Raw genomic sequence first — 17,556 nt, 5'->3', positions numbered from 1 at the left:
ACTGTCCCAAACAAAGAGGTCACTGTGTGAATCCTCCAAAAATACAGAGAAGAAAAGGAAGGAAGATAAACATCAGAAACCTACTCAACATCCGCCTCTCACACACACATTCTCTCTCAACACACACACACACACACACACACACACACACACACACACACACACACACACACACACACACACACACACACACACACACACACACACACACACACACACACACACACACACACACACACACACACTTCTTTAAAACAAATAAATACGCACATTAATACACTAATACATGTGCTTACTGTACAAACACACTGAAACCCATTCCCTTATACTGGTCTGCTCATGCACAGCCACACATCTGCATATACACTATATATACAAAAGTATGTAGACACTCCTTCAAAATAGTGGATTTTGCTACTTCAGCCCCGTTGCTGACAGGTGTATACAATCGAGCACACAGCCATGCAATCTCCATAGACAAACATGGCAGCAGAATGGCCTATACTGAAGAGCTCAGTAACTTTCAACGTGGCACCGTCATAGGACGCCACCTTTCCAACAAGTCAGTTCATCAAATTTCTGCCCTGCTAGAGCTGCCCCAGTCAACTGTGAGTGCTGTTATTGTGAAGTGGAAACGTCTAGGATCAGATGTGAAGTGGTAGGCCACACACGCTCACAGAACGGGACTGCCGAGTACTGAAGCTCGTAAAAATCGCCTGTCTCCAGTTGCAACACTCACTAGCGAGTTCCAAACTTCCTCTGGAAGCAACGTCAACACAATACCTGTTTCCAAGCAGCAGCACACAAGCCTAAGATCACCATGCGCAATGCCAAGCGTCGGCTGGAGTGGTGTAAAGCTCGCCGCCATTGGACTCTGGATCAGTGGAAACGTGGTCTCTGGAGTGACGAATCGCTCTTCACCAACGGACAAATCTGGGTTTGGTGGATGTTAGGAGAACGCTACCTGCCGAATGCATAGTGCCAACTGCAAAGTTTGGTAGAGGAGGAATAATGGTGTGGGACTGTTTTTCATGGTTCGGGCCCCTTAGTTCCAGTGAAGGGAACTTATAATGCTACAGCTTACAGCGCATTCGGGAAGTATTCAGACAGGGGCCCTTTTCCACATTTTGTTACGTTACAGCCTTATTCTAAAATTGATTGAATAAATAAAAATCCTCAATCTATGCAATACCCCATAACAACAAAGCAAAGCATTTTATTGGCACATTTACTGAAAATAAAAACAGAAATAACTCATTTAGATAAGTATTCAGACCCTTTGCGATGAGATTTGAAATTGAGCTCAGGTGCATCCTGTTTCCATTGATCATCTTTAAGATGTTTCTACAACTTGACTGAAGTCCACCTGTGGTAAATTCAATTGATTGGACATGATTTGGAAAGGCACACACCTGTCTATACAAGGTCCCACAGTTGACAATACATGTCAGAGCAAAATGTCCTTGAGTGGCCCAGCCAGAGCCCAGACTTGAACTCGATCAAACATATCTGGAGAGACCTGAAAAAGAGCTTGAGAGGATCTTCAGAGAGGAATGTGAGAAACTCCCCAAATACAGCTGTGCCAAGTTTGTAGTGTCATATCCAAGAAGATTCGAGGCTGTAATCTATGCCAAAGGTGCTTCAACAACGTACTGAGTAAATGGCCTGAATACTTATGTAAATGTTATAGTTCAGTATATGTTTTATAAATATGCAAACATTTCTAAAAACCTGTTTGCTTTGTCATTATGGGGTATTGTGTGTAGATTGATGTGGGAAAAAATGTGGGAAAAGTAAAGGGGTCTGAATATTTTCAGAATGCACTGTACAAATTACATTCTAAACGATTATGTGCCTCCAAATGTCTGCCACAATTTCGGGAAAGCCCTTTTCTTGTTTCAGCATGACAATGCCCCCGTGCACAAACCGAGGTTCAGACAGAAATGGTTTGTCGAGATCAGTGTGGAAGATCTTGACTGGCCTGCACAGAGCCCTGACCTCAACCCTCGAACACCTTTGGGATTAATTGGAATGCCGACTGTGAGCTAGGTCATCAGCGCCTGACCTCACTAATGCTCGTGGCTGAATAGAAGCAAGTCCCCGCAGCAATGTTCCAACATCTAGTGGAAAGCCTTCCCAGAAGAGTTTGCTGTTATAGCAGCAAAGGGGGACCTACTCCATATTAATGCCCATGATTTTGAAATGAGATGTTCAACGAACAGGTGTCCACATACTTTTAGTCATGTAGTGTGCCTCCAAGAAAAAATAATCCAGGTTTGATGAGCTGCATGCAAATGACATGTAAAAATATAAAACTGCGATACTTAAAACAGGCAAGATAAGAGATTTGAAAATGAGGCACTCCTGGAAAGCGGGCTCCAGAACTGCCGGAGATGAGCCTCGGAGATAGGTTTTCCCTCTCTCCTTTACTCTCCGCCCCGCAGAAGCAGGCGCAGATGACAGCGAGCTGCAGATACCAGCCCAGTCGCAGGGACTGAGTGATGAGAATAAGCACCCCCTCCCCATCAACTCCATCTCTACAACCCCACCTCTTTCCATTCCATCTCCCTTCCTCTCTGGCACTGCCTTCATCCTTTTGTTGGCTTTTGCCATTGCACTTTCCTATAATTTCTTTTTTTCTCCCTTTTGCCTCTCTACTTGCCCCTACCATAGTCCACCCATTTGGTCCATTCCCTTTCGCTAGTCAACATCTTCTCAGTGTCTGGCAGGGGCAGAAAGAGGGAGAGATGCCATTGTGGAAGTGTCTGAGGAAGAATTTAGGCCTCTGGTCCTCTTGTGAGCTCTAAGCTCTGTGGCACAACCTCAGGTCCATGTTGCCAATGAACGTATACATGGACGTGCTCTCAACATATCTGCCATCAAGATTAAGCTAGTTTAGTGCACTTTATTATTATAGACATTCAGGAGCGATCAAGAGGGTGACAAGTGCTAAATTACAGATTTGGGGTCTTCTGGAGCGACTGTTTTAATTAAGATCTAATTTGAGAGGGCAGGGTGCAGAAGGCTGCCAAAGACAGTCTCTGTTGATCATTTCAGATCAACTGGAGAGATTTACCAGGAGGTAAACAAACACCGCTAGATAGAGAATGAGAGAGAGTGAGAAGGTTCTCACCTTCACTCGTCCTTCGTAGGGAACGACAGAGCAGTGAGGGGGGAGAGACTCCCCAAAAGTGTGTTTGCAAGCCGTGGGTGGCGGACCTTATCATTTGAGTTCTCCTGGAGAGATTATTGGGGGATTAGTGCTAACGCTTGTTTCTAAAACATGATGAAAAGACGTTCCCCGCACGTGATAACGCTTTGAACTCCACACTCCGCTCCTTCTAGGATCATGCCTCTAGGCTTCGTTTCTGCGAAAGACAGGAGGGTGAAGAGAGGGAACAAAAGTGATGCGTAAATTGAGTTGCTTCTGCAGTGGTGTGAGCTCGGCAGAAGATGGTTTGGAGGAGTATCACTCAAACTACGGTGAAACTATAAGGCATGGTGCTCTTTTCCTTGTTGAAGCATTGCCATTATGAAGTTATACTAACTTGGTTGATACCACCAAATCATCACTACATATCAGGTGTAACCTACTAATCTTAAGACTCTTTTGACCAAGATTTGATCAATTTGTGATGTAATCAAAACGAGGGGAACTATATCAGATGAGTCTGATCCAATCAGAAAATACACACCTCAGTTGCCATGAGACGAGGACATGTTCACTGAACGACAAACTCCCAGCAATCTAAGGAAACCTGGTCAGCTCATCAGTAAACATTATTACACTGTGTACCAAAGTCCAACATCCATATCAGACAGAATAGATTTAAATAGATTTTAATGCCTCTTTCTCAAGAGATGCAAATGACAGGATTTCCATATGACACACACACAGCCCAGTGACATTGATAATCTAATGAGTGAGATCTCTTTAAGAGAGACCTGTCATGGATATCAACTCACTATCCACCCCGTTTCTGACTGCCGCTCATGATCCCCACCCACACAAAGCAACAAACATATACACGAGCGAACACACACGTTTCTTGTAGACAAATGGTGTCAATCCCTCCAATAGAGTTCCAGACACATGTAGGTTCTATGCCAAGGTGCATTGAATCTGTTCTGACCTGTGGGGGCCTAACACCCCATTAAGACACTTTATGTTGGTGTTTCCTTTATTTTGGCAGTTACCTGTAAATCAGATAAAAAAAAAACAAGTCTTATATTAGCTAGGATCTATGCTTGTTGTGTGAGAGTGCACTAGTGTGCAGTGTGTGTGGGTGTTCAAAGTGAACGCTTGTCTTGTTGTGTTACAGGGTAGGCCCGTATTAAACTGATAGCTTATCTGGCAAGATCAAATAAGAAGCACATTTGCTCAGAGAAGGCAGAGCACAGCAGGCAGGTTTGGCATGGATCTGCAGGTCTGCCAGGCGAGGCGGGTGGTGCCAAGTCACCATTTGATGTGATGAGGGGCAGAACCCCAGGGCTCCAGACGCCACTGCAGGCTGCATGACACCACCACTGGGACAGGTCTGAGGTGGAAAGGGACAGGGAGGAGGTCACACTAACAGGACAGCACATGGCATTCTGCCATGAAACCAACACTAAATGTCTCTTTTCTGTTACAAAAACATAATCTTGTAGCTGAATCAGGTAACCCTTTGTCCAATCCCCTACCCATAATATTCCCTACTGAGGCCAATCAAGCAGAAAGGTTGGTAAGGTTGGTAGTGTAACTCAATCACAGCAAAATAAACAAAAGTTAGCTGTGTAAATTGGGTATTTGGAATTGTTTAGACTGTCAATGTTGAATCTTTACACAGTACACGATGGCAACAATCATGCAAAGCCAAATGAATTGCACATCCATTGTAAGCACCAGTAGTTTATTAATAATAATTGGTCTCTTTATAGTGGGAGAGAACGCAGCAGAAAGCAATCTTAGCTAAGCAGAGATAGAGATGAAGGGCTGCGTAGCGGTGGATCTACTCTATTGAGGGTAACCCTGACCCCTGCTGACCCCTGGGCTGGCGGCCTGGCTGGCGGGGAACTGTGGGAGGAGGACGCGGAGTGACAGTGGGAGACACAGGAGGAATGTGAGATTAAACCCACTATCTCCTCCTGACTGAGGGTCAGTCTTCACTCTTTCAGCCCGCAGATAGCAGAGGGAGAGAGAGAGAGAGGGAGAGAGAGACAGAGATGGAGAGGGAGAGGTTAGAGAGAAGGGAGAGAGAATTCAAAAGAGATGGTCAACGCCGAAAATCTACTAAAAACTGCATTGAGACGTAGTCTTCTTGAACATGACAGAAAGGGAAGAGTGAGAAAAGGAGATGAGCAGTGGAAGGGAGGAAACGAAAGATGGGTGATGGGTGTGTGGACTCAGAAATTCTGATAATAAACTAAATCTTAGAAATGAGAGCCTATCAACCAGAAATCAATCATTGGGATTTGTTGTCCAGGAGGATGGCGCCACGCAGAGATAAAATACAGGCGGACGTCTGGGGAGCAGAGGGTAGAGGAGAGGGGTGGGCTGGTCTGGGTTTGCTGGGCTGCAGCTGGGAGAGGAAAGGCTGCAGGACCAGTGAGTCAGTCAAGCTCATGGATGCATCAGCATGAGACAAAAAGTAGATGAGCAGTCTTTCAGAGAAACATTCATGGTCATTCAAGTATAATGTCTTCATATATTTATTAACCCTTTGGGGAATACATACGGCATATACCGTCATTTAAGAACAACATCGCAAAAGGCCGCTATACATTTTGGATTATAAACTGAGAGGTTTGAGCCCTGAATGCAGATTGTCTGAATGCTGATTGGTTGAAAGCTGTGGTAAAGTATATCAGACCGTATACCACGGGTATGACAAAGTACTTTTTACTGTTCTAATTCCGTTGGCAACAGTTTATAATAGCAATAAGGCACCTCGGGGGTTTGTGGTATATGGCCAATATACAGTGCCTTGCGAAAGTATTCGGCTCCCTTGAACTTTGCGACCTTTTGCCACATTTCAGGCTTCAAACATAAAGATATAAACTGTATTTTTTTGTGAAGAATCAACAACAAGTGGGACACAATCATGAAGTGGAACCACATTTATTGGATATTTCAAACTTTTTTAACAAATCAAAAACTGAAAAATTGGGCGTGCAAAATTATTCAGCCCCTTTACTTTCAGTGCAGCAAACTCTCTCCAGAAGTTCAGTGAGGATCTCTGAATGATCCAATGTTGACCTAAATGACTAATGATGATAAATACAATCCACCTGTGTGTAATCAAGTCTCCGTATAAATGCACCTGCACTGTGATAGTCTCAGAGGTCTGTTAAAAGCGCAGAGAGCATCATGAAGAACAAAGGAACACACCAGGCAGGTCCGAGATACTGTTGTGAAGAAGTTTAAAGCCTGGATTTGGATACAAAAAGATTTCCCAAGCTTTAAACATCCCAAGGAGCACTGTGCAAGCGATAATATTGAAATGGAAGGAGTATCAGACCACTGCAAATCTACCAAGACCTGGCCGTCCCTCTAAACTTTCAGCTCATACAAGGAGAAGACTGATCAGAGATGCAGCCAAGAGGCCCATGATCACTCTGGATGAACTGCAGAGATCTACAGCTGAGGTGGGAGACTCTGTCCATAGGACAACAATCAGTCGTATATTGCACAAATATAAATCTGGGCTTTATGAAAGAGTGGCAAGAAGAAAGCCATTTCTTAAAGATAACCATAAAAAGTGTTGTTTAAAGTTTGCCACAAGCCACCTGGGAGACACACCAAACATGTGGAAGAAGGTGCTCTGGTCAGATGACACCAAAATTGAACTTTTTGGCAACAATGCAAAACGTTATGTTTGGCGTAAAAGCAACACAGCTCATCACCCTGAACACACCAGCCCCACTGTCAAACATGGTGGTGGCAGCATCATGGTTTGGGCCTGCTTTTCTTCAGCAGGGACAGGGAAGATGGTTAAAATTGATGGGAAGATGGATGGAGCCAAATACAGGACCATTCTGGAAGAAAACCTGATGGAGTCTGCAAAAGACCTGAGACTGGGACGGAGATTTGTCTTCCAACAAGACAATGATCCAAAACATAAAGCAAAATCTACAATGGAATGGTTCAAAAATAAACATATCCAGGTGTTAGAATGGCCAAGTCAAAGTCCAGACCTGAATCCAATCGAGAATCTGTGGAAAGAACTGAAAACTGCTGTTCACAAATGCTCTCCATCCAACCTCACTGAGCTCGAGCTGTTTTGCAAGGAGGAATTGGAAAAAAAATTCATTCTCTCGATGTGCAAAACTGATAGAGACATACTCCAAGCGACTTACAGCTGTAATCGCAGCAAAAGGTGGCGCTAAAAAGTATTAACTTAATTAAGGGGGCTGAAAAATTTTGCGCGCCCAATTTTTCAGTTTTTGATTTGTTAAAAAAGTTTGAAATATCCAATAAATTTCGTTCCACTTCATGATTGTGTCCCACTTGTTGTTGATTCTTCACAAAAAAATACAGTTTATATCTTTATGTTTGAAGCCTGAAATGTGGCAAAAGGTTGCAAAGTTCAAGGGGGGCGAATACTTTCGCATGGCACTGTACCATGGCTAATGGCTGTATCCAGGCACTCCGCGTTGTGTCGTGCTAAGAACAGCCCTTAGCCGTGGTATATTGCCTTCGGAAAGTATACAGACCCTTTGACTTTTTCCACATTTTGTAACGCTACAGCCTTATTCAAAAATGTATAACATATTTTTTTTCCCTCAGCAATCTACACACAATGTCCCATAATGACAAAATGAAAACAGGTTTTGAGATATGTTGGAAAATGTATTAAAAATAAAAAACAGAAAAGCCTTATTTACATAAGTATTCAGACCCTTTGCTATGAGATGTGAAATTGAGCTCAGGTGCATCCTGTTTCCATTGATCATCCTTGAGATGTTTCTACAACTTGATTGGAGTCCACCTGTGGTAAATTCAATTGATTGGACATTATTTGGAAAGACATACACCTGTCTACATAAGGTCCCACGGTTGACAGTGCCTGTCAGAGCAAAAACCAAGCCATGAGGTCGAAGGAATTGTCCATAGAGCTCCGAGTATTCAGTATTGAGCATGGAGTTGAACTGATCAAACATCTCTAGAGACCTGAAAATAGCTGTGCAGCGACGCTCCCCATCCAACCTGACAGAGCTTGAGAGAATCTGCAAAGAAGAATGGGAGAAACTCCCCAAATATAGATGTGCCAAGCTTGTAGGGTCATACACAAGAAGACTCAATGCTGAAATCGCTTCCAAAAGTGCTTCAACAAAGTATTGAGTAAAGGGTCTGAATACTTATGTAAATGTGTTATTTAAAAAAATATGTTTTAATATAAATTAGCAAACATTTATAAAAGCCTGTGTTTTCTTTGTCATCATGGATGTGGTATTGTGTGTAGATTGATGAGGGAAAACACCAATTTAACCAATTTTAGAAGAATGCTGTAACATAACAAAATGTGGAAAAAGTCAAGGGGTCTGAATACTTTCCGAAGGCCATATACCACACCCCCTCAAGCCTTATTGCTTAAATAGAGCATGGATTACAAATCTTTAAAAAGTATTTGATCCAGTCCAGAGAAAGTGTGTGTGTATGTGTTTTTGTGTATGAGAGTGTGCAATGTTCTGGTATCTGTATCTGGTCAGTGCCAGGAAAACTCTTCCAGCTCAGAATCACATGATTAGACGGACTTTCAGCACATGATGAATAAGAGACAACTCCAGCGAGAGGAACATCCTGTCTCTAACATTTCCCAAGGAAATGCACATAGCGATTGGCCATGGGGTAATAGGAGCGTGAGCACACGCACACAAAGATATTTCCATTTCCCACCACTGACAGATTAATGGGTGATAAGTCATTTTTTAATTATCCTTTCCCATTGACAGAACCCAACCCTCTACTTGACCTCTAACATCTCCCTCCATGCACTTTGAACCTTCACCTCTGACTCCTGGTCATCTCCCGCATCTTCTGTTTGGACGATCCCAGCGTATGGCCCCCATAGTGTGTCGGTGGTGAGGTCCCTGCAGGCCAGGACCTTGGGGTAAGCAGCATCATCACTCAGCTCCAGATCATCTACAGATAGAAAGGGAGAGAAGAGAAGAGAACGGGAAGAGAGAGATAGGAGATAGTGAATTAATATCTCTCTCTAAGGTCCCACAAGCAAACAAGATACACAGTCAAACAAAATTATACCAAATCCAGGTAAAAATACGGTCTCAAAACACAACTACAATGATCTACGTCATGTAAAGGCCAGAGCCCTGGAGATAACTGAGGAACAGACATGGGAGTCCAGGCTTTTTGTAAACAACCGGTGTAGACTAATAGTGAAATGCTTACTCACAGATCCTTCAACAATGCAACAAAATATATAAAACATCTAACAAAAATGTAATTAGTGAGAAGAGGAATAAATGCACTGTGAATAACGAAAAACAATAACAAGTAAAAAATATCATGGCAATATACAGGGAGTACCAGTACCGACTCGATGGGTAATGGAGGTAGCCATGTACATATACTGTGGGTAGGGGTAATGAAACTATGCAACAGGATAGATAAAAACAGTAGCAGCAGCGTATGTGATGAGTGTGAAAGTGTGTGTCGTCGGTATGCATGTGTACGCGTGTGTGGGCGTATGTACTGTGTGTGTTGGGGTTTCAGTGTAAATATGTGTGAGTGTGTCGGTAGAGTCCAGTGTGTGTGCACGGAGTCAGTGCAAGAGAGTTAGCGCAAAAAAAGGGCAATGCAGGTAGTCCAGGTAGCCATTTGATTAGCTATTTAGCAGTCTTGTTTCGAGGTCCTATGGCTTGGAGGTAGAAGCTCTTCAGGGTCTTGTTGGTTCTAGACTTAGTGCACTTGTACCGCTTGCCGTGCGATAGGAGAAAGAACATTCTATGGCTTGGGTGGCTGGAGTCTGAAAATTATTTGGGCCTTCCTCTGACACCGCCTGGTATAGAGGTCCTGGATGGCAGGGAGTTCCGGCCCAGTGATGTACTGGGCTGTACTCACCACCCTCTATAGCGACTTACGGTCGGGTGCCTTGCGGTTGCCGAACCAAGTGGTTATGTGTGCCGTTGATAGGATAGTCTTGAACGGAGCTTGTACAGAGTTCATCCAGTTTGTTCTCCAGGGACTGCACTCCAATACAACAGAGGGCAACGGTGGTTCACCGACGTGCTCGCGTCAGTATGCCCCCTTGCTTGCATCTCTTTTGCAGCCGCTCCCTCTTTCGAGACCTGGGTATTTAAGGCCTGGTACGGAGTAAGCAGAATGTAAAGAGCTGCCAACTCGTTGAAATAGAAATTTCCCTCCAAATCGAGGTTAATGATCACTTTTAAGATGTCCAGAAGCTGTTTTTTCAGTCATAGGAAATTATGGCGGAGACATTATGTGAGCTGGCGTACACACAGAAAAAATATTTTTGTGTGGAGGTGCTGACTAACGACGAATATAAACTATAAAAATAAATAATACAGAAATTTGCACACTATTGGCTAAATCACCCAATAAATTACTGGGAGTTGATATATGGAATGTGCGACTATCTTTATGATTTATTTTGATAGTCTATAGGAGACATTATGTACAAAAGAAGTTAAGATCAGCTTTAAAAAAGCTGGTAAGACTGCTACTATCCACTTTTCTGGAGGAGGAGTGGGGGGGGGTTACTAGAATACTAGAACAGGAGGAGACTCAGGCCATTGAGGAGGAGAACGCTTCACTAACAAACTGACACCCCTTACAACAACACAGAGGATCAACCAAGTAGGATCTCAAAGGCTTCAACAAAAACAGACGTCTCTCACAAAGGGATGATTGAGAAAGACATGTAGAAATTCACTGAGTCCAGTACATACAGTAAGTCGTCATATGACACAGCCCCCATAGCAATGGTGCTCTACAGTGCAGCCCCCCCCACATGGTTCAGCTTCACTTTCGGGGCTCGGGCTAAAGTGCCGAGGCGATAAGAGTGTTTGTCTAACACTCTCCATGTCAAAACACTCATCTATCTTCTCTGTATCTATCCCCACCAGAGAACAACAGACAGACGCTGATAAAATGGCTTTCCCACAAGCCTAGAGTGGGAGAGAGAGGGATGGAGAAAGGGGGTGGCAGGGAGAAAGAGGGATGGAGAAAGGGGGGTGGCAGGGAGAGAGAGGATGAAGAAAGGGGGGTGGCAGGGAGAGAGAGGGATGGAGAAAGGGGGTGGCAGGGAGAGAGAGGGATGGAGAAAGGGGGTGGCAGGGAGAAATGGGGGTGGCAGGGAGAGAGGGGATGGAGAAAGGGGGTGGCAGGGAGAGAGAGGGATGGAGAAAGGGGTGGCAGGGAGAGAGAGGGATGGAGAAAGGGGGGGTGGCAGGGAGAAAGGGAGGGTGGCAGGGAGAAATGGGGGTGGCAGGGAGAGAGAGGGATGGAGAAAGGGGGTGGCAGGGAGAGAGAGGGATGGAGAAAGGGGGTGGCAGGGAGAAAGGGGGGTGGCAGGGAGAGAGAGGAGTGAAGGAAAGGAAGAAAAAAAATTCAGACGCAGTAGTGAGAAGGAGATGGGAACGAATCAAGCTTGTGAATGTGTTTTTGAGTGTGGTACTGTGTTAATGTGACCACTGTTTGACTCCGGTTGTCATAAATGGAGCTCATACCACTATATTTGAACACATTGTAAGCTACTGTATGAAACTGCACTGGGCTAACAAACTCATAATTAAACAAACTCCATTGAAAATCTCTGAAGCTAAAATGTATTTGTTTCCCATAAAATGTTGAAGACTATACAGGCAATAAATAGGCCCATGTCTCTATTAGCTATTAGTCTGTGTTAGTCTTCTGTCCACATCAGCGAGGCTGAAGTCCAGTGTCCAGGCTTGGCCTATCTCCCATCACCCCCTGGTTAGATCACACTGTAACCCCCTAATCTCAACACTCCATCATTGTCCAGTCTGCTGCCCTGTCCCTGGCTGGTCTCGGTCACATGATGCCTTATCAACGTGACCACCACTATTAACCTAATTGTGAAATTGTCTGCTGAGATATTACCTTTGTGAGGAAATACAAAGAGAGCACACTGAGAGTCAGTGTTTAGAACGCCTATTCCCCCTCAGGAGACTGAAAAGATTTGGCATGGGTCGCCAGTTATTCAAAAGGTTCTACAGCTGCACCATCGAGAGCATCCTGACTGGTTGCATCACCGCCTGGTATGGCAACTGCTCAGCCTCCGGCCGCAAGGCACTACATCACTGGGGCCAAGCTTCCTGCTATCCAGGACCTCTATACCAGGTGGTGTCAGGAGAAGGCCCTAAAATTTGCCAAAGACTCCAGCCACCCTAGTCATAGACTGTTCTCTCTACTACCGCACGGCAAGAGGTACCGGAGGGCCAAGTCTAGGTCCAAAAGGCTTCTTAACAGCTTCTACCCACAAGCAATTAGACTCCTGAACAGCTAATTAAATGGCTACCCGGACTATATATGCCATTTAGCAGACGCTTTTATCCAAAGCGACTTACAGTCATGTGTGCATACATTCTACATTCTACGTAAGGGTGGTCCCGGGAATCGAACCCACTACCCTGGCGTTACAAGCGCCATGCTCTACCAACTGAGCTACAGAAGGACTATGTGCATTGACCCCCCCCACACACACACACACACATACACATACATCTTTTACACTACTGCTACTCTCTGTTTATTATCTATGCATAGACACTTTACCTCTTCCTACATGTACATATTAATTACCCCGACTAACCTGTGCCCCCGCACATTGACGCTGTACCAGTACACCCTGTATATAACCTCGTTACTGTTATTTTATTGTTGCTCTTAATTATTTGTTACTTTTCAAAAAATATATATGTTTATGTATTTTCTTTCAACTTCAGTTTGAGTAAATACCTAACACTTATTTTTCTTAAAAGTGCATTGCTGGTGAAGGGCTTGTAAGGAAGCATTTCACTGTAAGGTCTACTACCCCTGCTGTATTCGGTGCACGTGACAAATAACATTTGATTTGATATAGAAGCTACAAATATTTGATCCTGCTGCCCAGTCTTCTCCCTCTCTATCATCTGTAGCACAGGAAGGCGGCGTCACCTCCTGGATGGCAGGGTCCAGCTCTGAGGTGCCCACGGCCAGCCGCCCGGGCACACCATCCAACCTGCGGCTTTAAATAAGAGATCAGTTTCATCCTCCCACTGAGGCGGAGGGAGTGATCACGAGGCCCCTTTTAATCACTGCACATCTGTAATCTCTGCAGGTTAGCATGGCGCTACTCTACGCAGGGCCTCCTCCAGTCCTAATCACTGCTAATTACCACTACCACCCACCACAAAACCCCATAATGACCTGGGGCTCTTATCAATACTGCTCAATGCCCTGCCGCTCGCCTCTCGGCCTGATACTGGCCCCTCTGTAGAGGCTCTACACCCCCACAGCCCTGTTCAATGCCCTGCCACTTGCCCACTCCGCCTGATACCCTGGCCCCTCTCCTCGCCTCTACGCCATATCTATACCCTCACAGCCCTCAACAATATGCCCGGCCTGGACCAGACATCATCTACGCTGCTGCGTGACCAGTGGCCACAAAAACACAGGCCTTATCAATAGGGATCTTGCACGACAGAGTCCACGTAGACCGAGCGGCTAGCCTTATCAATATAGCTCCACTCTGGCAGTGTCCACACAAAGCCTCATCAATACGGCTGCTTCACCAGCCACTGGGGCGCCCTGTCCGTTTACAACAGCAGACAATAAAACAAACAATCACTCTATCATTAATGAAATGACTAATGCAATTACCCGATGAGTAGAAAGATGGGGATAGAGGGAGGGTAGGACGGAGAGGAAGGACAGGAGGGTGAATAATGCAACAATGAGGTCATAAATTAGTAACAAAAATACATGGGTGATATACATGTACAATATTTCAAATGCATCATTGACCTGGATGAAGCCAACAATCACATAACCACTTTTATTTTATAGAGACCTGGTATGTTTGTGACCTGTTGTGGCACGTATCCACAGACAGACTCACGCAAATTCCCTTCCTCTCTGAACCCTTCAAGAGGAACAAAGGAAACATCACATCTAAGCTGAGAAAAAAAACATACTTGTTAACAGACACCTGAAAGTAGTTTGACAAGTCTGTCAAATTGTCATGAGCTCAGTGAACATTGATGTCCTGCCGTTACATGGCCCTATGAGTAACCCAACACCACCAAATGGGTTATAAATTATATCATGTTAAAGTACTACCAATGACTGTAGTTTATGGTATAGTACTGTAGGGGGACCAGAGTTCAGACTAGATTAACCAAACAATGTTTTGAGACAGACATACAGTAGCACTTCCTGGTACAGGTCAAATACACAGCGTACATTTATCAAGTTATTCTCAATAATTCATGGGACTCTTGGACAGCAATTCATGGTCTAATGGACAAGAACTTTGAGTTATTGAGCAATGAATGACAACATCACCAGCATTACTCAACGACAATGACCAACATTACATCAGCCAACCTAACCTAGCGTTCTGTTGGTTGTCACGTATGCAAAACTAAATGCATGACCAATGACTAACAAAAAGCAGTTATACAACCCTAAGTAACAGGTGCTCCCCTACTCCAACACCATAGTCTCCTCTATCAAGGCTAATTGATTTTAAAAAACAATTGTTGATATCAAATGAGCACATCGCTGCGGAGCCATTGATTTTTTTGACACAGTACAACAGGAAATCTTTATCAGGGCCGTACTACGACCCTGCGCTAATAGGTGGGGTTTAACCTCTGCTGAATGACAAATCCCTGAGCTTTCTTCCCCACTCACTCAGCATGGGGACTCCCTCTCTGCTCTGCCCTGTAACGCCCAACTGAGGAAAGAAGATGGGCCCCTATCGGTAAATCAAAATCAAATGTTATTTGTCACATGCTTTGCAAACAACAGGTGTTGACTAACAGTGCTTACTTACGGGTCCTTTTCCAACAATGCCGAAGATTAAAATAAAAAAGGTCAAATGAAAATAGATTGTGACACGAGGAATAAATACACAGTGAATAATAAATAACAATAAGGAGTAAAAATAACATGGCCATCTATATACATGGAGTACTAGTACAGAGTCGCTGAACAGGGGTACAAGGTAATTGGAGCTAGCTACTGTATAGGTAGGTATAAAGTGACAAGGCAACACGATAGATAAGACTGAGGAATAAAGGAAAGCCAAATAATTTCAGCCTCCTGAGGGGGAGGAGGCGCTGTTGTGCCGTCTTTACAACTGTGTGGGTATGTCTGAACCATGTTAATTCCTTAGTGATGTGAACAAAGAGGAAGTTGAAGTTCTCGACCCGCTCCACTACAGCCCTCATAGATGTGGACGTTTCCTGTAGTCCACAAACAGTTTCTTGGTCTTGCCGATGTTGAGGGAGAGGCCGTATTCCTGACACCACATTGCCAGGTCACTGACCTCCTCCTTACAGGCTGGCTCATCGTCGTCGGTGATCAATCCTATCACCGTCTGGCCGTCAGCAAACTTAAAGATGGTGTTGGAGCTGTACGCAGCCATGAAGGGTTAAGGATAGGATGAAAATGTCAGTGAAGACACTTGCCAGCTGGTCAGCACATGCTCTGAGTACGCCTCATGTCCTGGCCCCGTGGCCTTGTGAATGTTAACTCTTACTCATATCGGCTACGGAGAGCGAGATCACACAGGTGTCCGGAACAACTGGTGCTCTCATGCATGGTTCTATGTTTCTTATCTGGAAGTGAGCATAGAAGGCATTTATCTCATCTGTTAAGGTCGTGTCGCTGGGCAGCTCGCAGCTGGGTTTCCCTTTGTAATCCGTGGTAGTTTGCAATCCCTGCCACAACCGCTGAACATCAGAGCCGGTGTAGTAGGATTCGTGCTTAGGATGCGGTCTTAGACGCTTTGCGTTTTTGATGGCTCGAAGGTCGAAGCAGGATTTCTTATAAGTGTCCAGATTAGTGTCCCACTCCTTGAAAGCGGCAGCACTAGCCTTTAGCTCAGTGCAGATGTTGCCTGTAATCCATGACTGGTTGGGTTATAAACATACGGTCACTGTGGGGACGACGTCATTGATGCACTTAATTAGGCCGGTGACTGATGTGGTAAACTCCTCAATCAGATGTGTCCCGGAACATATTCCAATCTGTGCTAGTCCTGTAGTTTAGCATCCACTTCAATGGATCATTTCTGTATTGAGCGTGTCACTGGTACTTCCTGTTTGAGTTATTGCTTGTAAGCAGCAAGCAGGAGGATAGAGTTATGGTCTGATTTTGCCAAATGGAGTTCCACCTACACTCTCTAACAAGAAACATTTCCATGATCATCCAAGCAGACCCAGAGTCCCTTCGGGTCCAGTAGCGGTTCAGTTGAAAATATACACATTTCTGGGATATGCACCTCATGCTCAGGACGCAATCATTTCCATTTTACCCTCTATTGCACAGCAAAGATAAGACACCTGCATCGCCACGCTAATCAGATGAGCTTCAACAGAACTTTATCATTGACATTTACGACTGTTTACCCAACTAATTTCTTTTAACTGCACTGCTGAACTTTTATCAGCAAAATACATACCCTAGGAAAGAGCAGATGCCAAACATGCAAATTACAAATATGTGAAATAAGATAAAATAACTTAAAACAAAATGGGGAACATTACTGTAAGCCAGGGTGGCAAGACAGTGTTGACAATATGTATTCCTGGGAATACAGACAGAAATGAAGAATGCTGACATTCACATGCAAAACTTCATTTTGAGTTCAAAGCCCAGTGGTTGAATGTGTTTACTTGCAATAAGAGCCTGTGATTGAGATACATGACTAGTAACACCCTTGTCTGAGTTTATGCTTCAAGTATACTTTATCACTCTAAAAACACAGCCAGCTGGGAGTCCAAGGTTAGGTCAAAAAGAAACATACAAAAAGGACAAGCACTGAATGTCATCATTAATAGTGGCTATGTGCAATGTACTTCCTGTGTCTCCGGGAGGCTGTACCAACAGGGGGCACTGTAAAACAGAGAGCAGCCTCATTAGGGTCAGCAGTAGGACTGGAGGGTCACAGACAGGGGAGAATGGTTAGATCCGATCAAGACACCAATACTACCCCTGATCTCCCCCCACCCACCCACACACACACATACAGAGACAGTGTGTGTGTGCGTGCGTGCGCTTGTGTGTGTATATGTGCGTGCGAGCTCAATCTCTATTCATTCTTTGCCTCCATCTCTTACAGCCTCCCCTTCCTCCAGTGCTACCCTTTTAGAAATTGAAAGTAGAGACCTTCCAGAAACTCTCCCTGATAATCACACATAAATTAATTAGAAAATGTTTCTTGACATTCTCTCCGCATAGATGGAGGGAAAAAAAGACTCGGGCAAAGCCACAAAATTAATTGTACGGTATGTGACTTCGATAATTAATTCAATCATTAATTCATGTCTTCTTTAACAACTCCTTCTGGCTTCATGAAGGAC

The 17,556-nt window shown here is 44.4% G+C and overlaps 1 protein-coding gene across 1 annotated transcript in view; it reads right to left on the bottom strand.

The window, feature by feature from the left end:
- LOC118396621 (zinc finger protein ZFPM1-like) overlaps window positions 1-17,556 on the bottom strand; it is a 97,953-nt gene that overhangs the window by 22,665 nt on the left and 57,732 nt on the right. The window contains exon 4 of the mRNA XM_035790924.2: window positions 8,991-9,124. Coding sequence (XP_035646817.1) covers window positions 8,991-9,124 — 134 coding nt within the window. The remainder of the gene's footprint in view (window positions 1-8,990; window positions 9,125-17,556) is intronic.

Source organism: Oncorhynchus keta, chromosome 17, assembly GCF_023373465.1.
Source record: "Oncorhynchus keta strain PuntledgeMale-10-30-2019 chromosome 17, Oket_V2, whole genome shotgun sequence".
Classification (NCBI taxonomy): domain Eukaryota; kingdom Metazoa; phylum Chordata; class Actinopteri; order Salmoniformes; family Salmonidae; genus Oncorhynchus; species Oncorhynchus keta.
The sequence above is the reverse complement of the archived record's forward strand: the minus strand, read 5'-3'. Positions and strand labels throughout refer to the sequence as shown.